The sequence below is a fragment of the Sciurus vulgaris genome, assembly GCF_902686455.1.
Source record: "Sciurus vulgaris genome assembly, chromosome: 1".
Classification (NCBI taxonomy): Eukaryota; Metazoa; Chordata; class Mammalia; order Rodentia; family Sciuridae; genus Sciurus; species Sciurus vulgaris.
Genome location: NC_136461.1, coordinates 43,195,660 through 43,223,022, shown reverse-complemented (window position 1 = coordinate 43,223,022; position 27,363 = coordinate 43,195,660). Strand labels below are relative to the sequence as shown.

The 27,363-nt window shown below is 50.8% G+C and overlaps 2 protein-coding genes across 7 annotated transcripts in view; one reads left to right on the top strand and one right to left on the bottom strand.

Moving 5' to 3' along the window:
• Positions 1-25,971, top strand: part of CDCP2 (CUB domain containing protein 2) — a 46,643-nt gene extending 20,672 nt beyond the window's left edge. The window contains exons 2-8 of one of the 5 annotated variants that reach the window (XM_079144506.1): positions 7,595-7,700; positions 8,855-8,991; positions 15,014-15,361; positions 16,689-17,024; positions 18,350-18,703; positions 21,636-21,814; positions 24,624-25,971. In XM_079144506.1, coding sequence (XP_079000632.1) covers positions 7,678-7,700; positions 8,855-8,991; positions 15,014-15,361; positions 16,689-17,024; positions 18,350-18,703; positions 21,636-21,814; positions 24,624-24,950 — 1,704 coding nt within the window. In that variant the 5' untranslated portion in view covers positions 7,595-7,677 and the 3' untranslated portion in view covers positions 24,951-25,971. Of the gene's footprint in view, positions 1-1,284; positions 7,701-8,854; positions 8,992-15,013; positions 15,362-16,688; positions 17,025-18,349; positions 18,704-21,635; positions 21,815-24,457 lie in introns of those variants that run through there. The other 4 variants (XM_079144505.1, XM_079144509.1, XM_079144508.1 and 1 more) reach the window with 4 other exon arrangements.
• Positions 188-1,276, bottom strand: LOC306663954 (tropomyosin alpha-3 chain-like). Of its 2 annotated transcripts, XM_079144608.1 has the most exons (2): positions 1,080-1,276; positions 188-945 (listed from the first exon to the last, which is right to left on the bottom strand). In XM_079144608.1, the coding sequence occupies exons 1-2, from the start codon at positions 1,145-1,147 to the stop codon at positions 465-467; spliced, it is 549 nt and encodes a 182-aa protein (XP_079000734.1). In that variant the 5' UTR covers positions 1,148-1,276; the 3' UTR covers positions 188-464. The 2 variants fall into 2 exon arrangements, with proteins under 2 accessions (XP_079000734.1, XP_079000733.1); XM_079144607.1 differs by having other exon boundaries at positions 188-1,276.
• Positions 25,972-27,363: the final 1,392 nt, after the last annotated feature.

Genomic DNA, 27,363 nt, shown 5'->3' with positions numbered 1-27,363 from the left:
TCCCTCTGGCCCCCTCCACTGGGCACACTTCTGCTCACCTTGAGTGCCATTGTGAGCCTGCATGCAGCCCAGATGCCTCTAAGGCTGAGTGTGGCAGCTTTGGCCTTTGGATTTGTGGGAGTTCGGCTGGCCCCTCTTCTTTTTTTTTTTTTTTTTTTTTTTTTTTTTTTTTTTTTTTTTTTACATCACAACATGCTTTTAAAGACACTTTGCGTTGTGCTCACATTCCCTTAAATGTTGTTCCCAAAAGTGCTCAGCCTTTAGCCCAGCTGGAATCTCTGGGAAGAGGCAGAGACAGTTTGGTGAAAAAGACAAGGGGGTGGGGGTAGAGGGGGTGTTGAAAGGAGAAAGCAGCCTTCCAGTTAAAGATCAGCCCTCAGTTTCAAGGTCAGCTTCAGGCTGGCTGGCCTCAGGCGAAGTCAGGGTCAGAGGGAGGAGCAGCAGCAGGGCGGGACTGGGGAGCTCTACATCTCATTCAGGTCAAGCAGAGTCTGGTCCAGCATCCTTTGTGTACAGAGGTGCTCCTCTTTGGTGCATTTCAGCTTATCTTCCAAATCATCAATTGTCTTTTCCAGTTTGGCTACTGATCTCTCAGCAAACTCAGCACGGGTCTCTGCCTCCTTGAGTTTATCAGTAAGAATCTTTATTTCTTCCTCATATTTGTCTTCTTTTTGAGAGTACTTTTCTTCAGCAGCATTCAGACACTTCAGGTTCTGGTCCATCAGTCTGATCTGCTCATCCATCTCTCGGCAACGGGACTCTGCCAGCTCAGCTCGTTCCTCTGTGCGTTCCAAGTCTCCTTCAATAATCACTAACTTACGAGCCACCTCTTCATACTTCCTATCTGCTTCTTCTGCAATGTGCTTAGCTTCTTTGAGTTGGATTTCCTGGAGTTCCATCTTTTCTTCATCTTTTAGGGCCCGGTTTTCAATAACCTTCATACCTCTCTCACTCTCATCAGCAGCTTTTTCTGCTTCCTCCAGCTTTTGCAGGGCAGTAGCTAGACGCTCTTGAGCACGGTCCAGCTCCTCTTCAACTAGTTGGATCCTACGGTTCAAGGAGGCGACCTCAGCCTCAGCCTGTTCCCGGGCCCGCCTTTCTCCCTCAACTTCCCGTTGGAGGCGCTCAGCCCTCTCCTCAGCATCATCAGCTTGCTGCTGCAGAACCTGTATCTTGCGCTTCACCGCCTTGACGGTGGTGATTCCGGCCATGGTGCCCACCCAGCCGCTCCTCGATATCCGCCTTCTGCCTCCTCCGCTCGGCGTTGCAGCCGCTTCTCTGGCCCCTCTTCTTGATGAAGGACCTGATGACGGAGCACTGTTCCCCTGACCATCTTGACTGGCAGCCTGAGGAGACATGGGTGGACCGAGTGGAGACAGGAGGAAGCTAGGGCACTCAGTGAAGGGGTCTATAGGGTCTTGGTCTCAGTTACCTGCCAGCACAGACATCTACATCACCCTGGAGTTTTGCACCCCAATTCAGACCTCTTCTTCCTTTCCATAAATGGGATTCTGTGTGGGCAGAAGCAGCACCATAGTAAGAATACAGGCTCTCAAGCTAGTCACATGGCAGGTTCAAACCTCTGCTCTGCCACTGAACAGCTGTGTGATCTTGGGCAAATCATTTCACTTCTCTGAACTTCAGTTCCCACATTGGAAAACTGGGAATATTTTTATTCCTTTTCTCAATAGCTATTTGTTGCCCACTTAACTCAGCACCACAGGCTGAAATATAGTACTGAACCTAACAGGTCTCTGCTCTCTTGGTGTTCATGTGTTGGCAGGGAAGATAGTAACCAGCCAGGGCTGTTAGCCATGGTAGGACTGCCCACAAAGGGGTGTTTGGAAATATTGGGGGATACTAACACCTCACACAGCTGTGAGTATTAAACGAGATAATGTGCATAAAGTTTCAAACCTGGCAGAGTAGGTGCTCAATAAATGCTTGTTGAATTAATAAAAGCAATTCTCTCTGAACTCTACTCACCACACAATTAAATGGAGCTGGTAATCCTTACCCTGTAAAGTTGTTATAAAGATTTTAAAGTTAATTTAAATGAATGTGTAAATATAGCTTATCACATGGGTGAGTACTCTTTTTCTAAACCCTTTGCAAATATTAACTCATTATTCCCATTTTATAGACAAGGAGACTGAAGCATGGAGGGAGGGTTAAAGAACTTGCCCAAGTCCTTATAGCTTGGATATATGGCTGCAGATGAATGTGCCTGGAAATCAGTGGGAACACATATATAGTTGCTTCATTGTGGAGCAGGGAGTGTTCAGGCTTGGTGTCCAGTACAGAGCACATTGGAAGGTTCAGCACAGGGCTGTTCTTAGTCCCCGAGACCTGGTTGTGAATGAGTAGCTGAGGAGCAGAGGATGAGAAGGGGTGAGGACAGGAGGGCTCCCGAGGGGTGAGAGGGGGCAGCAAAACCTTCCAGACCAGTGTCGACTGTCTGGAGGCCACAGTCCTGGAAAGGCCTCCCCAGCAGGCTCCCTTGGGTCAGGAAGGGCATCAGGGAAGCTTCCCCTTATGTAACCATGACTTCCTCTGCTGTACCTTGGCTTGTTACTGGGCTCAGCTTGGCCAAAGAAGCAAGACTAATTAGTCATCGAAGGAGGAGGCGGAGAGAGGCTGGACCAGCAGGGGACTTTCTTTGTGTGTCTCCTCACCCCCTCTGCCTTCTGGCCCTCTGTAAATCCTCTCAGGACCCCCTCTGTCAGGCTTCCCTGGTGACCCCATATGGTGGCACAGAGCTCCTGTTGCAGCGAGGAAGTCCCAGGTTTGAATGCTGCCTAGGGGCTGTGGGAACCTGGGTGGCAACTTCACCCCAGCTTCTCAGCTGTGAGGTGGGCAGTGCCGGGGCCTCACAGCCACGGCGAGCCTTAAATGAAGCCCCCTGAGCAGCGTGCTGGCAGAACCCCAGCTCTGGACGTGCTCACTCGAGTTGTCACCCCAGCTGCGGTTAGAGCCAACGCAGACAGGTGTGCCATGGCCCAGCACTGCATCATCTTGAGTCCCTCTATAATCATGCGGCTAGTCCCCAGCAATCCAGGGAGGTAGGGTGACACTAGGAACCCCACTTCACACACTGTAGAAACAGGCTCAGAGTGGGAAGCAACTTGCCCAGAGTTGCACAGCACATCAGATGTAGAACTAGAATCTAGTTCTGGGAGATTCAAACCCAAACCATCACTCTTTCCACTCAACCATGGGTGACAGCAGTGACCCCTTGCAGGGGAGCTAGCTTCCCCAGGAGGGGGTCTATTCTCTGCCTGACCCCCCAAACTCCTCCTGTCCCAGAACGGCGGCACTAGCTCTGCGCAGCCCCAGCCCTGGGAGCAGGTCATTTGGTTGCTGTGCCTTAGTTTCCTCGTCTGTGACATGGAGACAGGACCTCCTTCCCTGCAGGGTGGAATCTCAGTAAAGAAGGGGGCGGGGTGGGGGTCTGCAGATGGCAGCAATTCCAGCCCCCTCCTTACTTTCTTCCCAACTGCCCAGGAATTGGAGGCCAAGAAGGTCACGCCCTTGTTCCGGGGTTCTTGGGAACGCTTGTCCTTGGCCCATCTGGACTTCTGGGATGTCATTCCTGTGTGGTTTTCACACCCCAGCCGCTGGGATCAGGAACAGGACAGAGTGACTGTGAAAGAACAATAGACTCAGAGAGAGGGGATGTGTCTCCCAGGGGTGTGAGGACCTAGCCTGACCCCACGGGCCACCTTCCACCGCCTGGGGATCCTACCCCAGCCCACCCCATTACCTCCCTTGCTGCTAGCTTTCCACCTTTCTCTTGGACCTGCCACTTCTCTTTCCTGTATTCCATGCCTCTTCTTTCCCTCCTCCATCATTTAGGGACACCCCTGTCCCTGCACACACACTCCCACTGTGAAGGCCCTGTGGCTCCCTAACGTTCTCCAGTAGAAGTGTGGGGTGTAACATGCCCCTCTCCCACCAGGCAGGGCCAGATTCTACTGACCAAGGGAGCAAGGTGGAAGCTGCTCCCTGCTGTTCCGACCTGCTGGCCTCTGCCACAGGGCCACACTCATAGGAAATTCTCCCAGGTTCCCCTGACCTTTATTAAGGGGGAGATGTGGCTCCTGGGACCCAGCGAGGAGTCTCCAGGGATGAACAGACTCCCTGCCCCTGTCCTCTGCCATGCCCTCTTTACTGGTCCAGTCCTCTGGGGAATAGGGAAGGCATGAGGCAGCACCCTTGCTATCCCACAGGCACCATTCTTGTACCCAGAAACCAGTGGCAGATACAGAAATGAAGACAGAACTGATGCAGAGCGGAACCTGGAGACCCCTCCCCCTCAGAGATCCACACTGACATGCACGGGGCAGCCCTGAGCTGTGTGAACATGTGCGCTCATAGCTATGTACACCAGGCACAGATGTGCACACTCGGAGACACAGAGCTGTACACCCGCAGCAGCTGCGTCCCCGTGGGAATAGATGTGCATGTGGAGAGGCGCATCGTCCCTGGGGGAACCATGCACACACACAGCTATGGCATTTGTGCTGAGACATGGATGTATACTCAACGAGGACATTCACTCAGAAATCTTGGTATATATCCAGAGGGGGAATAGACATTGACAACTGCATTCATGCAGATCTAGACGCAGAGCCATAGATAAACAAACAGAGACAGCGCTGCATGTGTGATCCACGGGTCTCACAGAGATGGATTTGCGTGCAGAGAAACAGATAATGAATGCACAGCAATGAGTAGTCACACAAAAGCCTATTCACACTCAGAAAAGGACACTCACACCCAGAATCTAGTGTACATGGTGCCCGTTACATAGATATTAAAGTGACTCACGTACCCAGGAAAGGGTGTGCCTTGGTGATGACAAATGTACACCCAGAGAGGTGCACATGTGTGCACAGCGACAGAAATGGACACACATGGCATTGGTCCCCCTCCCTTAGATGGCGTACTCACAACCTGTGGAACTTACACCCCTTCAAAGGGATCCCCTGTATCCCCTAGCTCCGGGTGCTGTAGAGCCAGACGTGGAGCGGGGGTCATCTTATGCCAAGAGACCCCCTAGAAGTTTAAGAGTGGGTTCTCAGGGCTCAGCCTGTGGGAATTGGCACAACAGGGTCCCAAAAGACACCCAGGCACCCAGGGTGGACTGTTGTGGGTAGCTTGGGCACACCCTAATGACCCTGGCAGGTGGCAGCCTTTGTTCCTTCTCTACCAACTCCCCTGGGGACCAGGGCAGCCAGGCAGGAGGAGGCCCCACCCAGAGGTGACTTCAGGGAGAAGTGGGTTAAAATGAAAAGTACGAGAAGCCTGAGGTCTGTGTAGCATTTGGAGTTCATACAGATAGAATGTAGGATAAGGGAAAGCACGCCTCCAAACTCCCTGTGCACCCCTACACCTCAACCCATTCTGTGGATGCCACTCTCCTCATTTCACCGATGAGGACAGAGGCCTGGAGAGGTCAAGGGACTTGTCCAAGGTCACACAGCTAGTAACTCCCAGACTTGTGACTTGAGCCCATGTGGTTCTCCATTCTAGCAGCTTCTTGCTTAACCACTACACTCCACCATCCTGGACTCCAGTAGGAAGCCACTGTGGTCTGAATGTTTGAGTCTCCCCAAAATTCATGTGTTGAAATCCTAACCCCATGGCCAATGGTATTAGGAGGTGAGAACTTTGGGGGAGACCAATCAAGATTAGTGCCCTTATAAAGGTGACCCTTGCCCCTTCCATCATGTGAGGACACAGTCTAGAAATGAGCCCTCACTGAGCGCCTTGACCCTGAACTTCATGCTTCCAGAACTCTGAGAAATAAGTGTCTGTTTTTTATAAGCCACCCAGGCTATGGCATTTTATTATAACAACCTGAATCAGCTATGAGTAGTGCTAAAACATCCCCAGCCCTTTCTATTTTATTTTTTTATTTTGACATAGGGTCTCACTAAGTTTCAGAGATTGGCCTTGAACTTGCAATCTTCCCGCCTCAGCATCCCAGATCTTGGGATTACAGGCCTGCACCGCTGTGCCCAGGTTAGCATTGTGCCTTTGAGCAGTTCAATCCATAAATGGCCACTGAGCATTAGGACATGCCAGGTGAGGTGGTGGGACTGAGGCAGCGTGAGCAGATGCTCTAGGCTTAGCCTGTGCAGGGCACTGGATGAGACTCCAGAAGACATGAGGTGGCCTCAGAAAGCCAGAGGGCAGGAGTCCTCTCTGTTGCGCCTAGTGAGGTGGTCTCAGGACAACACCCTGGAAGAGGTAACAAATGTTTTAAAGACTGAGTAAGAGTCTACCCCAGGAGGATGGTGCAGAAAGAAGAGTGATCCAGGTTCAGGGTGCAGAATTTGCAGAGAAGTGAGAGAAATGGCAGTGGCCAGATGTGCAGCTCAGTATGGGGAAATGAGCTAGGAACACATCCTGAAGGACTTGAGATTTCATCCTGAGCAGAGGAGTGACATGGTCCTGTGAGCATTCTAGAAAGATTAGAAAGTGATTTGGGGGTGGGCAGGGAGCAGGCAAAGGTGGGGGACCCACGCCAATGAGGAGGCTGTTGTAATACTGCAGGAGAGATGGCAAGCCTGGGTCACCGCCGCTTTGGAAGTCATTCTAAGGGACAAGAGGGGACAAAGCTCAAATGTGACCAGCAGGTAAGTGGGACAGACCCAGACATTTCTGTCTTGGTGGATTGGTTGAACTGCAACCTGCAATAGGAAACTCCAGAGATGCGAGTTAGGTCTTGGGATGCTGGAGAGTTCAGTTTGGGAACTATTGATCTTAGGGGACCTAGAGTCACTGTGGTGGTGTAATTGACAAGGTGGCCTGAGAGTACCAGGAAGAGAGGCAGTTGTTCTAGGGCATGGGACAGACGTTTCAGAGGTGGGGTGACAGATATTGAGTGCAGGGTGTAGTCACAATGATGACAGCCTTTTATCATGGGCAGCTCAGTAGATGCTGCATGGCCTGCCCTTATCCCTGGCCATTCTCCGTTCCCTCTCCACCGACATCCCTAGGGTTTTGCCTCAGCTTTGGGCCCTGCACAGGGGGCTGGACATGCCTGGGAGAGAACGTGCCTGTCCAGCCTGTAGCCAGTGGCAGTTGGCAGTTGGTACATGGGCACGACTTCTCACCCCTCAGGTGGAACGACTTGATGACATTGTCAACACTGTCCTGGAGGTGCCCCTGGGGTTGGACCCTGTCTCCACGGTGGCAACCTGCCCACTCCAAAGCCTGAGTTGCACCCACCCCTGACTTGTGCCGTCTCATCCTTCCCTGTGCTCCTTAGGATCACCTCCCAGAGTTCCTGTCACAGGGTCTTCCCATGGAGGAACTCAGCCCAAGACTCGGTGCCTATCTGATTGGGGGTGCATGGCAGGCTAGGGAGGTCAGAAGCCTGCAGCCTGGCCCCTGGCAGGGGCTGGGTGGCCTTCTTCCTGCCCTTCTCTCGTATCACCGTAGATAGGTGTGTATGATAGAAGCTGAAGCCTAGCCTCAGACTGCCCAGAACAGTCAACCCTTTCTTTTCTGCCAATCAAGGCCCACAGGTGAGCCAACCCCTCAGGCTGACCACTCCTGATGCTCCTTGCTGAATACCTTCTAGGTGGCTTCCTGTGCCGGCAGCCAAGGACTCCCTGGGAACTTCCTGACAGAAGGATGGGCCAGAGGCAACAAGTGGTCTAGGAGATGGACATCTGGGTTCCTCTAGGGTAAATAAAAAGTGTCTTCATTGGTTTTCACAGGGCCAGGATGGCTGAGACATCCTTTATGTGATCTCATTCAATCCTCCCCACAAACTGCTGGTGGCTGCTACCACCACTCCTTCCCCAGAGAAGAAGCTGGGTCTCCAAGAACTCAGGTCACTTTCCCAGGCCCCCTCAGCCAAGAAACTGTAGAACCAGGATTCAGACCTTAGTCTGTCAGAAACCAGAGCCCAAAGGCCTCTCTGGAAAGGTAGGCTCGTTTCCCTCCACAGCCTAGGCTCTGTGGAGATGCAGCTTAGAAAGGCATGTCAGACTGAACTGAATCACATGGACAGACTCCCAGAGGGAAAAAAGACCCTATTTCCTGTTGGACACAGAACTTTGAGGGCATTTCTGCAGCCCCAGCTCCTAGCCCAGGGCCTGGCTCTGGACATAGTGATGTTCAAGCAAGGCATATGGTTCAATAAAGGAACGAACATTTAATACTGTTGGCCAGAGTTTCCACTGTGGCCCAGAGCCGGTTTTGCGTGAGGAGTTGCACCACACAACTCAAGTTCCAATTCTGCCATTCCTGCTGCATTCTTCCATCAGAAAAACTTCCCCTTGTCTCCTTCTGCTGTCCTCCTCTCTCCTTTTGTGTTTAATGCTCATATCTGAAGGAATCTTGTCCATTTGTCCCACACATTTGAGGCTCCTTCTGGTTCTCTCAGGGATGGAGAATGGGAAAAACAAGTAGTAAGTGCCTACTGTATACTTCAGCTCATGTTCTCATTCTGTTTTCACAATGGTCCTAGAGGCAGGGCAGAATGGACCCACTGGACTATGAGAAGAACAAGATCCACACAGGTTAAATGACTTGTTCAAGGTCACTTGTTCAACTTAGAGGCTGAACTGGGATTGATCCTGCATCTGCCTGGTCCTGAAACTTATGTCCTTTCTCTACCACCCAATTTCCTACCAGGCCCAAGCTGTCTCCTGACAGAGTCTAGCCAGTGCAGATCTCAGAACGTGTCAACCTGGTGATACTAGATCCGTCACCTTAGAGTGGAGTGAAGAAAGCACCTGGGGATCAGCTTACTAATTCGAGGGGCCTATGAATTATTCATGTCACCATTAACTTGGAGGCCCCTTCAGCCTCACCTCTCTTTCCCCTGCTCCAGACCCTCAGATCCGGGCCTACCTGAACTCTGCAGCCCTGTGGGGACGCCTGGTGAGGAGATGCTGACGGAGCTGGGGTCCTGTCTGCTGCTGGCCGTGGCACTGCTGGACCCAGGCCCCAGGGCCCAGGCCATGAAAGGTAGGAGAGCACCTGGAGATGTCAGAACCAGAAGTGGGGAGCCAGGGTCTCCGGAGGTTTCTATGTGAGAAACCAGAAAGCAGGAGGCCCTTTCAGTGGGGACTGGCTGAATTGAGGATGCTTCCTGGGGAAGAGAGTATTTCTTTAGTGCCTGCTGTCTGCCGGAGGCTTTACATGCATGATTACATTTCATCTTTCCAACCAACTCAGAGGTGATATTAGCCCCCCATCTTACAGGAAACCAAGGGCTAGCCGTGCTAAGTAACCCATCCAAGGCCACACGATCACCAAGGCCAAAGTAAATGGCCTAGAGAACTATTAAAGTTTCCTCACAGGAACGAGTCTTTGTTCTCCTGAGGGCTGCTGCATTCCCACTGCCAGCGTGAGCGTCAGTGTTCCTTGTCATGCCATTCAGTGCCCCTGGGTGCTGGTTCTGTTCTGAACACTTTTGGGACTTGGTTCCCTGCATCCCTCAGGCATCCTGTCCTCCAGCAGGGAAATCACAGCCCTTTCTGGGGATGCTTCACCCCCCACCATATACACACCTGGAAAGGAGTCGCTTTCCAGGAGTCCCTGGAAAAGATAAGGGTCCCTGAGAACATCTGGCTCATCTTTCAAGCTTAGGTCCAATGACGCCTTTCCTGTGAAGCCATCCATATCCCTCTATCAGCCTCAGATGCTTTCTTGCTGGGTCTCCCAGAACCCCCTGCCTGCACTGCTGTCCTGGGTGGCTTTATGTGTGGCTCTGACTCTCCAAGCTTTGTTCCTCTGTCAAAATGGGGTGATAGAATTTCACCCTTCTGTAATGGATGCACAGAGGGCTCAGCAAACAGCTATTAGTGCCCCCATTTTCCTCAAGCTCAAAGGGAGTCAGTCACTGCATTGCTGGTACAGATGGGACAGGCACTCAAGTTCTCAGCCGGTGGCTATGTGGCAGGAGGAGCTAGTCGTTCCCATTTTCCATCCACCAGGCCTCCAATGGCCTTGGAGTGACCCTAGGGTTCAGCATGCCTGGCCGGGTCCTGGAGGACAAGGCCTGAGTTGTCCTGGTGCCCTGGGCCACCTGAGCTATAGGAATTCTGCTCTGATGCTCTCATGGCCCTTCCTGCCCTATGGGCAAGACTGGGGGAAGGAAAAGGACAGGCACTGGACATAATATCTCTTTATTCTCTTGCCATAAAGGCATGAACCAGACACTGTTCCTGGCACTGGCCTGCCCAGGGGTCAGGCAGGGAGCTGACAATGTGACCTCAATGTGCATCTGTGTAGCCAGCTCATAGCCACCCAGCAAGGAAAGCAGCAGCATTCCCATTTCATATGCATGTGACTGAGGCACATGGAGGTCAAGAGATCATGGACATTTCCTCCCCTAGTTTTCCCCAAGTAACAAAAATTCCTCCTTCTTCTTAGTCAAACTCAATATCATCTTCTCTGTAAATCTTGCCCTTCACCTAATACTGTTGTTTCCAGATAGATCGGCTCCTCTTTCTCTGGACCCCAGAGCTCCTGGTGGCCATAGCAGTCATACTGTGCTCATTCACCTGACTCTCTTGTGCCCCCGCCCTGCCTCCCCGTGCCCACCACGAGCTGCCCAGAAAGCCATCACATCCCTCCTCAGCCTCAGATACTTTCTTGCTAGGGCATGCACTTGCTGCCTGTGTCTCTCCTTTGGGAACTTTGGTCAAGTGTATTCTTCAGGACACCTTTGGTGGCAAGCAACAGAAGGCCAACCTGGATGAGTTAAGCAAAGCAAAGCAGCATTGGGATTGTAACCAGGGAGGAGGGGTGTAGCTGAGCTGGGCTCAGGGAAGCCAACAACCAGGGCCTCGCAGTCCCCGGGCCAATTTCACTTTTCACATGGTTCTTGCCATCTGCCACCAGGAGTTTTTCATAAACCCCAAGTCTGGTCCCACGCAGGGCTCCCACTCCTAGCCTAGAGACTACAAAGGAAAGGAATCCCTTCCAGATGTTCTGAGCAGAACTCTGGCCTGGCCTGGAGAACAGGCACACCCAGTAGGCCGGCCCTATGCTGGTGGGGGCCCCCAGGATTGCCTTGCTAGGCTCATGTGTCTGCCCTCAGGACAAGGAAGGGCAGCGGCCAAGGGTGCAGGAGGTGGAGGAGGGGTGCTGAGCAGACCAAAGCAAAGATGGCTGCTGCAGTAGTAGCTTCCCTCTGGGGCTGTCTTCTCCTATGTAAGATGGGATCAGTGGCACCTCCCTGCCTCTTTCATGGGCTCCTGTGAACATTATATGAGGTCATTCATTCACTCATTCATTCTGCAAGTAGGCACTTGTACTAGGGTTTGGAATACAGCAGGCAACAAAAGGGACCATAGTCCTTGCTCTCACGCAGCTTCCATTTTTACGGAGGGAGACTAGCAATGAACTAAGTAAGTAAGTAAAAGTGTGTTAGATGGTGATGCAGACTAAGGAGAAAAATACAGCACTAAATGAGAGTGGGGTGTAGAGTGGGAGTGGGTCTTGGTGTCCCCCGAAATGTCATAATTAAATTTTTGAATTACAAAAAATTTTGAGCACAAAGTAGAGAAAAATTGTATAATAAATTCCTTGATATCCATAAACTGACTTCCAATGGTTAACATTCTACTTTTCTTGTTTCTTCTATCACACTCCCATTTTGACTGTTCTAGAGGAATCTAAAGCTGATTTCAGATATCATGTTCCACACAGTCCGGATATACCTCTAACTGCGAAAGACATAAAGCTATATGTAATCCCAATATCATTATAATGGAATAATTCCTTTAAGTTTTTAAAAAATGTTTTTTAGTTGTAGATGTACACAGTGCTTCAACAGAGCAAAGCAAGTGCTCTACCACTGAGCTACAACCCCAGCCCCAATTCCTTTAATTTTATCTAATTTCTCTTCATGCCCAGGTTTCCCCAATTATTGCCCAGAGAAGGCTTCTTTACAGTTGAGTTGTTCAAATCAGAATCCAGAAATGTTCACACATTGTATTCAGTTGATATTTGACTCTTTTAACATAACTATCATGCCCCTCATCATTTGTTGCTAAAATATCCAGGTTATTTATCTTACAGAACATCCCACATTCTGGACCTGGCTTAATGTATTCCTGTAGCGTCATTAAAAATGTTTGTCTAGGCCAAGTGTGCGTGGCTCCTAGCTTCTCAGGACGCTTGTGGGGCAGGGAGCCTGGGCATTGCCTTTAGGACCAACCTGGGCAATACAGTGAGACCTATGGAAAGGGACCTCCTAACCTGGTTCGTTTTGTTAAAGAAGTTCCTCTAGGGCTGGAGATGTAGATCAGTAGTAGAGCACTTACTTAGCATGTGTAAGGCCCTGGATTCAATCCTGAGCAACACACACACACACACACACACACACACACACAAATCCCCCTCCATTTCATTCTATCATTCTAACTTGTAGATAGATCCAGAGACTTCATTAGATTCAGGTTCCTTTATTATTTTTTCTTTCAAGAAGACTTTATAGATGGTGGTGTGCATGGATTACATATTATCCATTGTTCCACCTTGATAATAAGATTCATTAGTGGGTTTAGGAGTTATTAATCTGATTCATCCATCACAAATTTCCCTATTAAATTATTTTTAAGGACTAGGGATTGAACCCACTGAGTTACATCCCAACCCTTTTATTTTTTAAAATTTTTTATTTTGAGACAGGATCTCACTACATTGCTGAGGCTGGCCTTGAACTTGTAATCCTCCTGCTTCAGCCTCCTGAGTGGCTGGGATTATAGACACATGCCACTACACCTAGCAGCTTTGGGTATTTTTAAATTATAAACGTTTTCAAACAATTAGCAAAGTCAAAAGAACTTTATAGAGACTACCTATATACCCAACCATCTAGTTTTTACCCCTCATTGACTTTTTACTTAATGATTAGAATAGACATTGATGATGTTTATAGATCCAGTATTTCATTAAGATTTGCAAAACTATGATTTTTCTAATGCTGTTATTCTTTATGCAGCCTTCTATAAAAACAAATTTCCCTCACCAACTCTTTGGTTGTTTGAAAATCCAGTCCATATAGGAATGACAAAGTAGAAGCTTTATTTATTTCCCTTTCTACCTCTCAATTTTCAAAAAATAAATTAGTGTCTCAACAATCTCTAAAAGAAACAAATGAGTTTCTTTTTAATTTCTTTTGCATCACATTATGAATTCATGAGTTTTTATATATTTGATAAATTTCAATCTACTGTAATAATTATTCTTTTTTGATGCTCAAATTGTACCTTCTTTAGCCTTTGGCTCCTATGTGCTTTCACATAATCCCAGCAGTCTTTGGTACCTTCTTTGCTGTTTAGGACAAAGCTATTCAAATATATTTTATATATTTCTTGTACTAGACCTGGTACCAGCCATTTCTCTAAGGAGCCCTGGTTCAATTGGGCATAAGAATCTTAATCTAAAGTCTAGTGGTATAAAATAGACTGGAAATATCATTGCTTCTAGGTCTGTTTAATGAACAGAGATAGACTATTTTTTTTAAATAAAAATAAATTTTAAATTCAAATTGATATTTCCAATTCATATTAAGGATACAAGAATTTTATTTTTTTATTTTATATTGTTTGGCTCTCTCATCTCTTATCCTGAAGATTTTGCATTGTATTGACATTAGCATACTTATTTTTTGTTCTAATATGTATAATAACTTTAATAATATTTAATATTATTACTAATAGGCTACTGAATATGGTTTAAGATTTCTTTGTGGTTCATTTTGACCTCAGGATATATCCTACTAGGCAGGTGCAATCAAAATTAATAACAACAACCCCTTCAGTGAAAATGTGCAGTCTTAGTATTCCTAAGTCATTTGTAATTATTTTTTTCCATATGACCTGACATAGGTTTGCTTCCAGTGGGGATGTTTAGGGGTTTCATTAATTTTTTTTGATCTTTTGAATTATATAAATTATTTTCTGTGATCACAAGTCAAAATAATGAAACAAGGTGGGTGTCAAGAGGTCTGGCTGTCAGACCAGTTTCCTGCCTTTGGCATCCTTCCTCTGACCCGGAATCATTTTTATTAGTTTCCTTTTGTATTCCTTTAAAAATACAACAAGTGTGTATGTGTACCTATTCCCTTGAATGCTGTAACAGACTGCACATTTTCACTGAAGGGGTTGTTGTTATTAATTTTTTTTCCTTTTTAAAACATTTGCTCTAATTAGTTCTAGATGACAGTAGAATGCATTTTGGCACATCATACATAAATGGAGTATAACTGCTCATTCTTCTGATTGTACATGATGTAGATTCACACAGGTCATGTAGTCATATAAGCACATAGGGTAATAACGTCCGATTCATTCTACTGTCCTTCCCACCCCAGGCCCCTCCCCACCCCTCCCCTCCCCTCCCCTCCCCTCCCCTCTCTCTAATCCAAAGAACCTCTATTCTTTCTTAGCCTCTTCCTGCCTTATTGTGAATTAGCATCCACGTATCAGAGAAAACACTGGACTTTTGGTTCTTTGGGATTGGCTTATTTGACTTAGCATGATATTCTCCAGCTCCATCCATTTACCAGCAAATGCCGTAATTTCATTCTTTCTTAAGGCTGAGTAAGTTTTAAATTGCCAGCAGCACACAGCCAGGGCCTGGCACACAGTGCAGCTTAGCCAGAGTCAGAGGCCCGGCCCCACACTTCCTTCCTCGCTTGCTTTGGTTCTCCAGGGCACTCATCACATCTCATATTTGGCTCATGTGTTTTTTCTGTCTTTCCCACCAGAAGGGAACTTCTGTGATGACAGGACTTTTTGTCTATATTGTAACCCCAACATCTAGAACAATGCCCCAACATCTCAAAAAACATTTGTTGAATAAATAAAAGCATGCTTAACAAGTATTTGAAAAATATGTAACTACATGAACAAACACACGAATACGGGGACTGACTTGGGGCATGGCCTGCCTGCACCAGGACCCAACCTCCCTTGCCACTCGAATCAAGACCCCAACACCGACTCTGAGCCATCCTTCTCTCTTGCCCCAGGTGTCAAGTGTGGGGGTGTGCTCTCAGCACCTTCTGGAAACTTCTCCAGCCCCAACTTCCCGAGTCTGTACCCCTACAACACGGAATGCAGCTGGCTGATTGTGGTGGCCGAGGGGTCCTCTGTGCTGCTCACTTTCCACACCTTTGACCTGGAATACCATGACACCTGTGGCTTTGACTTCCTGGAAATCTACAATGGAGCCTCTGGAGACAAGGGCAACTTACTGGGGAGGTTCTGTGGCCGGGTGCCCCCGCCACCCTTCACCTCCTCCTGGCATGTCATGGCTGTCGTCTTCCATTCAGACAAGCATGTGGCCAGCCGTGGCTTTTCTGCAGGCTATCAGAAAGGTCAAGGGGGCTTTGTGGTGGGAGGATGACCCCAGACTGGAGATGGGCGGAGGGTGATGGGGTTCAGGTGAGGTCTGCAGGCTGCGCCTTAGTGAGGAAGCTGTGCTGTGACCTTTGACTCTAATCTTGTGCACCACTGTAGGCCAGGGCAGCCTCCTCAATGTGCATGACCTCACTGTGATCTGGTGGTCGTGGGCTCCCATGCTCATGGTGGTACTCCATGCCTCTCTCTCTTGCTCCTGGAGCCCCCAGAGGGACTCATGGCATGCAGGAATGAGGGCTGTGTGCTCTCTGCCTTGTTCTTCTTGTTCCATGTCAGAGCACCATGCTGCAGGACACCCCCTCCTTTTCCTGCTGCTGATGCTCCACCATGTCCCACTCCTTCCTAGTGCAGGGCCGCCCAGGGCCAAGGACAGCCACATGAGGGTCTGTGTGCAGCAGCGATTCCCCGCTCCCAGGACCTTTCCTGGAACTGGCCAGTGCAGGCTGGCACAGGGAGCCAAGGCCTTGCTCCTCTCACCTTTCTCCTTGACTCCTTCCTCCTGTCCTCAGGATTCTGTGCAGACGCAAAGCTCTCCCTTCCTCCAAGGCCAAGACCAAAAGCTCAGTCAGGTCAGCCCAAGCAGCAGACAACCACAGAGGCTTCTGGTCCACAGGGTCCACTCACAGCAACACTGGGGACTTGGGTGGAACACCCAGTCCCTGCTGAATTTAGAGGCACAGAATTGTGGAATGCCAAAACACAAGAATCTTAGACTGTTATCCTGCCAACCTGTTATCTCTGAGGGTTTTCTCCGAAGTTTCAGCAGGTCACCTGAACCCCATAGCCCTCATCCCGGACTCTGGGAGCTGGTGTGTAAATGTCCCGTGCATTATGTCATTGTCATAAACTGTGCCCTCCTGGCTAAGAGTTCCTTGTGGGACTCAGCAGCTACCTCTCCATATCTCCCCTCCCTCTCTCCCTCCCTCCCTCCTGCCTGTGCTCCCCAGTTCTCTCAAATAAACTCCTTGCACCCAGATCTTTGTCCCCAGGTCTATCTGGGTGAACCCAAACTCAAGTGAGTTACTTAACTGCTCTGCACCTTGATCTTCTCACTTAACCTGGGAAACAACACTACACGCCCCCTAGTGTGAGGGTGGAGATTTTAAAAGGTGGAGTAGGTACTGAGTGCTGGGCCCATGCCTGCTATGTACCAAGCTTTCAGTGGGTGGTGATGAGGTTCCCGGGACATCCCTGTGGGAGCAGTATTTGGGAGCATCCAGTTCCCAAGAGAGGAGGTTGGGAACTGTGGGGAGGGAAATTCAGTTCCAGTGGATTCCCTTGCAGATGTGTGTGGTGGTGTCCTGACCGGCCTATCAGGGGTCCTTACCAGCCCTGAGTACCCCAACAACTACCCCAACAACGCTGAATGCCACTGGGTGATCCGGGCCACCGGGCCCACTACCATCAAGCTGGTGTTTGTGGACTTCCAGGTGGAGGGCAGCAAGGAGTGCACCTATGACTACGTGGCTGTGCTGGGGGGGCCTGGTCCCATCCAAGGGCACCATTTCTGTGGTGGCACCAGGCCCCCCACCCTTGTGTCACTGGGCCATGAGCTGCAGGTGGTCTTCAAGTCCGACTTTAACATTGGAGGCCGGGGCTTCAAGGCCCACTACTTCTCAGGTAGGAGAGCTTCATGCCGACCCTGTGCCTCCCCATGTGCCTGTGGGGGCTACACTTTCCTGTCCCCTTGAGACCTTAGGCTTTCTGCACTCTCTGGAATACTCTAGCGCACACTTCCTGACCAATAGTAAAGCATAAGCATGTCACCTCCTCTGTGAAGACTCCCTGATTCACTCAGAAAGAATGAATCCCTTCCTCAACTCCTTGGTGAAATTTTTTCACGGTGATCTCATGCTTATTCTTTGCACATGTCGTTTCTATGTCCATCTCCCCCAGCCTCACTGTGAGTTCCTTATGGGTTTATCTTAGTATGTAGCATATAGTAGGTATTCAATATGTGTACAAAGGAACAAATGAACCTTTGGAGAGTCCACAGTTCAGTGGGTGTGATGGCTAAGACAATGATGACCCACTGCGACATGTGCTAGCAGTAAGAATCATGGGGGACTTCCCAGAGGAGGAGAGAATTGATGAGTGCCTTGAAGGACTTCACCAGAGGCAGAAGGAGGGTAAGGGTGTTCCAAGCAGGAGGAAAGGGTGTATGAAGGACAGTACTGGGTGTGCTCATAGTAGTGGTAGGTATTGGTAAGGCTATAATGTAGGGGTGCATGGGTGTGTTAGCTTTCTATCACTGTGACAATTTATGAGGAAGAAAGGTTGACTGGGACTCACAGTTTCTGAGGCTTCAGCCCAGGGTCACTTGGCCTGTTGTCTCTGGGCCTGTGGCGAGGCAGACCATCATGGCCGGGAGTGTGCAGTAGAACAAAGCTGCTGACCTCATGGCAGCCAGGAAGCAAAACAGAGAGACAGGAAGGGGCCTGGGGCCAGTATCCTCTTCAAGGCCCTGTTCTCAGTAGCCTAACTTCCTCCCATAGGGGTCACTTACAGATTCTACCACCTCCCACCAGCACCACAGGCTGGCCACCCAGCTTTAACAAACGGGCTAGTGGAGGACACTTAATCAATCCACAGCAATGGGTAGTGAGAAAAGGGCAAGGCCGGGTCATGAGGTGCCTTGTCTGTCTAGCCAGGGAGCTTAGGCTTAACTTTTGAGGACACATTTCGTTTGAGATGTTGTAACTTAGTTCCTAACAGGACCAACACTCTTGAAGGAGTTGCAATTGGAACAAAAGCCCCAGCTTTCAGCGAGTTTCAGCTTAAGCAGACTTCAGGATCACTTGTCTGTTTTGCTGGCTGTGGTGCCCACACCTGCCAGTGTGGTCACTGTGGGGCTCTTGCAGTGCCCCTGCCTGAGCTCTCACTGCAGAGGGGGCTTCTCTACCCTCCTCCCAGCTCCTCCCACCCTACTCTCCACCCGCCCCCAGGAGAATGCCAAGAGGTATACATGGCTGTGCGGGGCAACTTTTCCAGCCCCCAGTACCCCAGTTCCTACCCCAACAATATCCGGTGCCACTGGACCATCCGCCTGCCTCCTGGCTACCGGGTCAAGGTGTTCTTCCTGGATCTGGACCTGGAGGAACCCAACAGTCTGACCAGGACCTGTGACTTCGACCATCTGGCAGCCTTTGATGGGGCCAATGAGGAGGCACCCCTTCTGGGAAGTTGGTGTGGTCACCATCTGCCACCACCCATCACCTCAAGCCACAACCAGCTCCTGATTCTGCTGCACACGGACCGCAGCAGCACCGGCAGGGGCTTCTCTGTGGCCTACATTGGAGGTCAGCTGGGGCTGAGGGTGTGGGTGTGCTGCTGGGGAGGTGAGGCTTGCAGCCGGCTGTGCACAACCTTCTGCTTCTAGCTTCCTGCCAGCTTGCTCTGATCCCGTGGCTGACCTCCTCCAGCCCCTTCTTGTTGACCACACCACTGCCAACTCCTGGGAGCTTGGGACATGCGAGGATGACTCTTGCTTCTTTCTACTATGGAAGGATACTCCTCCAGCTCGAAACACCATGATCCTAATTCCTCCCCCCTGGCCCCTTCTTTCGTGAAGCCCTGGCCTCTCTCTTCCGGTGGTTGATCCCCTGTATGCAGGGGTACTACACAGAATGTGGCAATACTGTTTGTGGAAACAGTTGGTAGAGCCATGGAGATGCCTACCAGCCCTGCTGTGATCATTTTGAAATACTGACGGAACAAATGGCACTAGTTTTTCCTCACACAAAGAGAAGTCTGGAGCTAGGCAGCAACCCATTGATCCAGGGACTCAACACTATTCCTAGAGCTATTTCTGGGAAACTCAGCCTCGTGGTCACAACACAGCAGCCACCAATATGATGCCAGGCATCATGTCCATGTTCAAGGTTGGAAGAGGGGAGTAGAGGTACCAGCCGCATGTCCCAGGAAAGCAAAAGCTTTTCCAGAAACTCTCACAAGACTTTCTCTTGTGTCTGATTGGCCTGAACTCAGTCAAATGGCCATACTTTGCTGCAGAGGAAGATGGGGAAGCTGGTATTGGGGTTGGTTAGATTTGTCAGTGAAGAGAGGCCACTATCTCCCTGCTCCTCCCATCGTTCTTCTCTGGCTCATGGCCCCGGAAATGCCTGCACCCTGGACCCATGGCTTCCTCTGCCTGGCCCCACAAAGCTCCTCACTGTGCAGATATGGAAAGGGAGGTGTCAACAGGGAAGGGACTTCACTTCACTTCACTTCACTGTTGTCCTGCGGGCAGCCCATGGCACAGCCAGGACTAGAACCCACTCTCCTGCCTTTGTGTGTGTCTGAGCAGGACATGGGGAGGGACTCCTAGGACTGAGCAGACCAGAGCCACCTCCAAAGCTGCCATTTACAGATCACCCAAGTGGGCTCCTCTATGAGAGGGGTTAATGGATGCCCTAGACACCTGGCTCTGAGGGCATCTTTCCCTCAAGGGTCTCAGACCTAATTCAGCATTCAAAGACCTTTTCTCTTTCTTTACCCCATACAACAGTGGAGTTGGGGGCCCTGGCGATGGAGAAGGAAATAGAGCTGTAGCAAGCTGGTGGTTGGGAAGTGACCTTGGGCACACCAGCCCCTCTGGGCCCAGTGGTCTCATCCCTCTGGGCAGGACAGGGTGATCCCCTTTCCTGATTCTGCACTGGGGGGGTGGGGAGGGCTGCCACTGGGACTCTGCCGCAGGGAGCTGGCATCTCCTTTCCTCTCTGGATCTCAGTTTTCCACTTACAAAATGAGGACATTGACTAAGGATCTTTAGAGTCCCTCTTGCCTGTGATAGTCTTATTTCAGTCCTGAGCCCTCTCCCAGCTCTGTGTGATTTAGGACAAATCACTTGCAGTGCCTCCGAGACTGAAGGTTGGAGCAGCTCTAATCCTGGCTTCTGTTCCAGGGACTTCAGTGGCAGGGATCCCCCCAACCCCCGCCCCCATCTTCTTCCCTCCCCCCCAGATCCCTTTGGGAGCCCGGGTCAGACTGGGGTACTTGTGCTGGGCCAGGTTCCAGATGGGGCCAGACTGCGGGCGGCCTCCCTACTGGGAGGGCAGCCGCAGCATCAATCAGGGGTGACACACAGTTCAGCGCCACCAAGATCATCATGGGAGACAGCAGGCCCATAAATCCCTGACTGCCCAGACACCAGAGGCTGAAATGTGTCTGAGGCATTTCCCGCAGAGGCCTAAGAGGTCCAGGCGCTGCCTGCGGTCTCTTTTCTGCCCACCAGCCACTGCCTTCCCTTCCCCTCCATTTGCTCCTGGCCCCACCCACACACATGTGCACATGCTCACACTAACCCAGATGCTCAGAGTCACACACACAGTGCTGGCCAGGAGGAGTTCAGGGGGCTGTCAAGTAGCGGGAGCCCCCGAGAGACACAGACTTGGGAATCCTATAGACCCCATGGTTAGAATCCCAACTCAGTCACCCCCGTAAACAACTTCACCTCTCAGAACTTCAGTTTCCAGAACTAAAATGGCTTTAGTGGTGTCCACCTCATAGGGTCATTGCAGGGAGGGACAGTGGGGCTTCTCTCACCACCCTCTTCAAAACCTCAACTCTCAGCTGCCGATGCAACTTGGCAGCAGAGCGCTCACCTAGCATGCACGAGGCCCTGGCTCCATCCCGGTACCAGGCGCACACAAAAGCCCGGCAGCCCTCCTGCCTCCTCCCCATGCTGCCCTTCCTGTCTTCTGTCCTTGCTTGATTTTACCTATTTATTGCCTCTGCACCAACTGGAATGCAAGCTCCACGAGGGCAGGGGTTGAGTGCTCCCCCACCCCCCACTTCTGTACCGGTGGTGTTCAGAACAGTGCCTGCACATAGTGGGCAGTTTTTGTTGAATGACTGAATGAATGCTTGAATGAATTGGGGGACACGTGGCAAAGCAATTAGCATGAGTAGTTTTTATTACAACTGAGAATTTCCATTCGCTCACTCACTCCATCATTCATTCAGCATTCTCTGGCCTCAGCCCTGCCTGGGCTCAGAGGACTGGAGGCAAGTGTAAATCCCGGACCCGGCGCCTGCCCTCAGGTGCTCCCAGGCTGATGGAGTCACTGGAGCAGCACGTGTGAACACCCCATGCTGTGCCCATGGGACTCCATAGGAGCCTTCCTCTTCCTGGGCTGCTGTTTCCCCATCCATTGCCCTTTGGGAAGGGTGGGGAGGGAGGGGTCAGACTGCCTGCCCCTAAGGCCTTCAGCTCTTCCCTCTGGTTTCCAGTGGTGCCCATGAACGTGAGCTGCTCACGTACGGACTTCCAGATCCTGATCTCTGCGCAGGCGCTGGCCCCACTGGAGCGGACCAAGGTCTACTTGGGCAGCAGAAACTGTGCTGCCCAGGAGGTAGACAACAACTTTCGGATCCAGGCTCGCTTCGACACCTGTGGCACTGAGTCTCAGGTAGGAGTGAGGTGGGAAGGGAAGAGGGGAGGAGTGCAGGTTCGAGGGAGAGGCTTCGGCCCCCACAGAAAGGCACCTGCCGTGCCTCAGCTTCTCTGGCTCTGGTGACTGCACAAGCCTAGATGCGGAGCTCACTCCTTCTTGGCTTAATTTATCCCAACATCCTCGCTTAGTGTAGACACAGCAAAGAACTTAAACAGGGAGATAGGAGAGGGGGTCCTGCCACACAGCCCAGCAACAGCTACAGCCTCCACTGGCGCCGCTCTTGGAAGGCCTTGGAGCCAGACATGGTGGTACACGCCTGTAATCCCAGCAGCTTGGGAGCCCGAGACAGGAGGATCGAGAGTTCAAAGCCAGCCTCAGCAACTTAGAGAGACCCTAAGCTACTCAGTGAGATCCTGCCTCTAAATAAAAAACCAAAAGGGGTGGGATGTGGCTCAGTGGTTAAGTGCCCATGAATTCAATCCTTGGTACTTTAAAAAAAAAAAAAAGAAAAAGAAAAAGAAAAAACGCCTTGTTGGTGGACACCACTACAGATCTCTGCTGTTCCTCCCTTCTCCCTCAGAGTCCCCAGGCACCTACCTAAGTCCCCATTCCTTTAGTACACAGAACTGTCAGACTCGCCTCCTGCCCACCTTCCCCAACCTGGGATCCAAATCCTCCCTGGGCTCCACAAACAAAAGCATCTTTCTAATAACAGGATCCACTTCCCTCCAAAGGCTGTGAGGCTTACAAATGAAAACTTTCTACTATCCTTGGATTTTGAAGACCATGAACCTAGGTGTAGGGCCCTCGGAAAGTCACTGGCTAGTGGCCCAAGCACCCTCCAGGAAGAGGTCAGGAAAGACAGCAGGGAGAGAAGGAACAGTGGCCTCTGTTGGAGAGACTCCCCAGTCCTGGAATCTGGGCATTTGCAGTCTGGCTTTGCAGAAATCATGTGCTGTCCAGCAGACACCTTTTGTCCTGCATCAGTAGCCACATGTAGGTCTCTGGTCCCTCCAGTCTGCTCCTCTGCCTCCTGGTCCCAAGAGAAGTGCAGGGGGTTGGTCTTGGCTGCAAAGACATTCTGCACTCACCCTTGCTCCATGCCCTGAATCCCCTGGGAGTTTTCTTTGGAACAGAATCACATTCCACAGAGTCATGGAATGATGGAGACAAAGAATCCCAGAAGCAGGGATTCATAAATCCCTAGAACCACGGACAGATTCAGAAACAGAACCACCTCAGAACTCAGGGCCACAGAACTGTAGAATCTGGAATCAGTAGCTTGGAAATGTAAAACTTGAAATCCTTGGATCATAAAAGCTTAGCCTAACCCTTACCAACCCCAGACCCCTGAGGGCCAGTCTCTACATACAACTGCTTTCGAAGAGGCTCAAATGGCCAAAAGCAATTAGAAAAAAAAAAAAAAAAAAAAGACCAATCTTTCTGTGCTCATTTGAAAGCCAGAGACTTGACTTCCCTACCCAGAACGCCACATCCCCTTCCAAAGTCTCTCACTCTGAAAGACGCCCTTGCTTTCCCTGTCCTTATCGTATGTGATTTTCCTCTCCCTTCTTTATTATGTAGATTGACCTCAGCCTTCTTATTGGGTCCCTGTTCACTCTTGGGTCCTGTCTTGCTTTGCCTCATGTCCCCAAAGCCCAGGACACAAGTGCCCCTCAGGGTGGGGAGGCAGACAGACTGAGGCACAAATGCAGGAGGCTCCTTTGGGGACATGGAATCAGGGTCCTTTGGAAGCCCAAACTTGGAAAAGACCCCTGGAGTCACCTAGTCTGTAAAACTCCTGATTGTCACACCCTTCCCCCCTTCCCAAGGGGCCGCCCAGTCTTGGAAGATGGGCACTTCCTACTGCCTGTGCTGCTACCTGTTTTAGGCAGCTTCAGTTTTTAGGCACCCCACCTCAGCAGCAGCCCCTTTGGAAGGGGCAGTTTGGGTGGCCTGAAGAGTCTACTGCAGATGTGGCATGGTGGGTGGCCCTGGGTCACTGCAGCCCTGACCTGCAGTCCCCCCAGACTGCCCCCCAAACTGCTGCCCTGCAGGCCCTGAGGCCCCGCCATCTCAGGGTACCTTGACCCCTGCCTCCCTCATCATGGGGTGGGGAGACAGCAAGCCCCCCAACATCTCACTCCACAATGCCCCGTCCCAACCCTAGGGTGGTGTCTCTGGGAGTCCAGTGACTTGGCAGCAGGGACTCCTTCTGCACACACAACTGGGAGAGAAGTCTCCAGAAGGAAGGCTCCACAACCCCAGGAACAAAACTGCTAATTGCGAGGCATGAGACTTGCTTCTGAGCCTCACCCTGGGCCAATTATTGCCCTCTCAGCCTTGGTGGTCACATATGTAAATTTGTCATGGATGGGGACTAACTAGATGCATTTTGGTTTGAGTAGCACAGTTGAGAGTTGAACAGTTCTGGTGAGAATATGGTCTCTGTATGCTGCGTGAGCCCAGTTGAGAAGGTTAGTCTCCGGGCCTCAGTTTCCTCATGTGTAAAATGGGGATATTCATGAGAATTATAGGAGATAATGCACTTAAGATCCAGAGGCTGGAGCATGGTAAATGAGCCCCACGTGTTGGCTGTTGTTGTTGCTACTATCATTCATCCACCCTGCCTCATCAAATCTGATGTTCTCCTTCCAGACAGCCCATGCTCCTAGTGCCCCTTTTCTGGACGGGACACCAAGACTCCGAGTGGGCAGGGAGTGGGTGGCTGAGCTAGGACCAGAACCCAGGTCTATGTTTGCCTAGGAGAACAGGGACAGCCTGTGCTCCATCAGGTGAGAGCCAGTGCCCTGTGACCCCGCAGAGGAGGAACAACACCTCAGTGATCGTCAGCGTGCTGTACATCGACTTCTCGGTCCCTGGGCGGGAGGACGTCCATGAGTACGAGGTCCGCTGTGAGCCGCGGCGCAAGGAGGCTTCTGTCCACCTGCTGTCCGGCTCCGACTGGCTTGGGCCTTACGCTGCCACTGCAGAGCACCTTCAAGAGGCACCCCCCAGGGATGAGGCGGAGGCTCTGGAGGGCCCAGTGACCATGGTGGCCCAGGACACCAGTGACGTCGTGTTCCTGGGCCTCTGCATCCTGGCTGGAGTCCTCATGGTCACTGCTATCGTGGTCCTGATGCTGCTGTGAGCAGGCAGGGCAGGGCCTGCGTCTGGCCTCCTTGGGGGGCAGCTTGGGGACCCGCGACACAGTCAGATGGCTGACTTGTTATTAGAAGTCAGGTCCCTCTGAGCCTCCACTTCCCAGGGACCACCACTCTGCCTCGCTGTCTCACGGGGCTCGGGTAAGGCTCAGGACATGAATGGATGAGGGTTTTGTAAACTGTAGCCTGCCACACCTGTGGGCACAATCATGGTTATGATTAAGGTTAAAGATAATCTGCTCCAAGGATTCTTCCGTGTGTGTTCCTTGTCAGCTTGGACAGCTGTGGTCACGTGGGAGCGGGGATACAGTGGATACATTCTCTAACTTGCATGAGTCCTTCACCATCCCGGGGCACCATTCATTGCTCACCCCAAGTCTTCACTAGGAGGAACTCTAGCATTTGTCCAGGGTCTCCACCCTCCTGAACTGACCAGGTACCTCGAGGACCTCCTCTAAAGCAAGCCAGCTCTGCTGCCAGACCTCAGGGACAGGGAGGGAGCCGAAACCCCATCTCGTGCTGTTGTTTCAGCCCCTGCCACAGGGTGGTGGTTAAAGACAGGTCCTGCACCTCCTCCTGGATACTGGTCAACCAAAGTGGCGATGGCCTGCTGGGTCAGAGCCCTATGGAAACCACAGATAGACCCTGTTCTGGGCTCAGGAGGATCACAGGATGGAGAAAGAGGACAGGTGCTAATTTGTCATGTTGGAGTTTTTCCTTAAGTGTCTTGCGCTCTTCCACCAAAAAGCTCATTGAAGTCTCATGTGTGTCTGCCCTGGTCCCTAATGCTGAGCTCAGACCACCAGTCCATCTTGTCCTGTAGACCTCTGCACCTTGTCTTTGGGCTTCTTGCAGAGCCTGTCTAGTTCATATTAAACTTAGAAGATGTAAACTTTTTCTTAGTTTTCATCACAGGGGTTAGAATCCCAGCCCTTCCCAGTGGGAAGACCTCTGGGATTATTATGCAAATCGTCCCACCCTTCTCAGAGCTCTGCTGGATACCAAGAAGTAGAGCAATCTTGTTAATGAGAAATAAACAAAAACCATGTTTATAATACACTACTTTCCCCTGCTCACTTTCATATTTGCATAGTGATTGCTCGAGAAGTTCTACAATAACTCCAAACTGATCATGGTGACCACTGGTATCAGGTTTTAAAAAAAAACCTGCCCAACCAGGTGCAGTGGCACACCGTAATCCCAGCGGTTCAAGAGGACCAAGAGTTCAAAGCCAGCCTCAGCAACTTAAGAAGGCGCCAAGCAACTCAGTGAGACCCTGTTTCAAAATAAAACACAAAAAAGGGCTGGGGGTGTGGCTCAGTGTTAAGGGTGCCTGGGTTCAATTCCCTGTAACAAAAAGAAAAGAAAGGAAGGAAAGAAGGAAGGAAGGAAGGAAGGAAGGAAGGAAGGAAGGAAGGAAGGAAGGAAGGAAGGAAGGAAGGAAGGAAGGAAGGAAGGAAAGAAAAGAAAAAGATATTTAGAGGGGCCAGGTGTGGCGCACATCTGTGATCCTAGCGCCACAGGAGTCCAAGGCAGGAGATTCACAAGTTCGAGGCCAGACTGGGCAACTTGACTAGAACTTGTCTCAAAACAAACAAACAAACAAACAAACAAAAAAAAAAAAAAATGGAAAGGGCTGGGGATGTAGCTTAATGGTAGAGCACCCCTGGATTCAATCCCTAGCACAGAAAAAAAGGTGTTTTGGTATGGCAGAGCAGAATTGGGGAGGGAGGGGGAGTAACTTGAAGAAGAGAGAGAGAAAGGAAGAAATGAATGAAGCAAGCAGGAAATGAATCAAGCAAGGAGAAAGAGTTCCCTGGACATTGGGACCTGAACTGGGCGGAAGTCCACACTCTCCCACTATTGTGCAAACCTGGTAAGTCGCTTTGATTCTGGGAGCCTTGATTTCTCCATCTGCAAAATGGTGCTGCATATGCTCTCTTGCTGTGAGGCTGTGCAACATGGTGAGTTAGGGGGTCTGTGTGCTGCAGGAGAGTCCTGAATCTCCCCTGGGTGTTGTGGTGGGGCCCCTCCCCCTCCTCTCCCACTTCTCTCCCTGTCTCTGAGCTGGGCGCCTTCCTTCGCCAGGCCACTTGGTGGACACCTCACAGACTCCCTGGGCCTCAGTTTCCCTGTCTGGGAGAACTGGAAACACACTGGAGACTTCCAAGGATGCTCTAGGGTTCTGCCTTCTGGGCTTGTGAACTGAACCTTGGGGGCAGCTGGTGGGGTGTGGGGTGCAGGATGCACATCAGGCCTTGTCCTTGTCGGTTCATCAGGTTGGGAGACAATGGCCCAGCCAGTGCCAAGCCAAAATCTCAGAGCTGTGCGTGTGAGCACCTGTGGGAAAGGTGGGCTCCATCTCCACCCAAAGCTGTCCTTATGGGCAACTGCACAGAG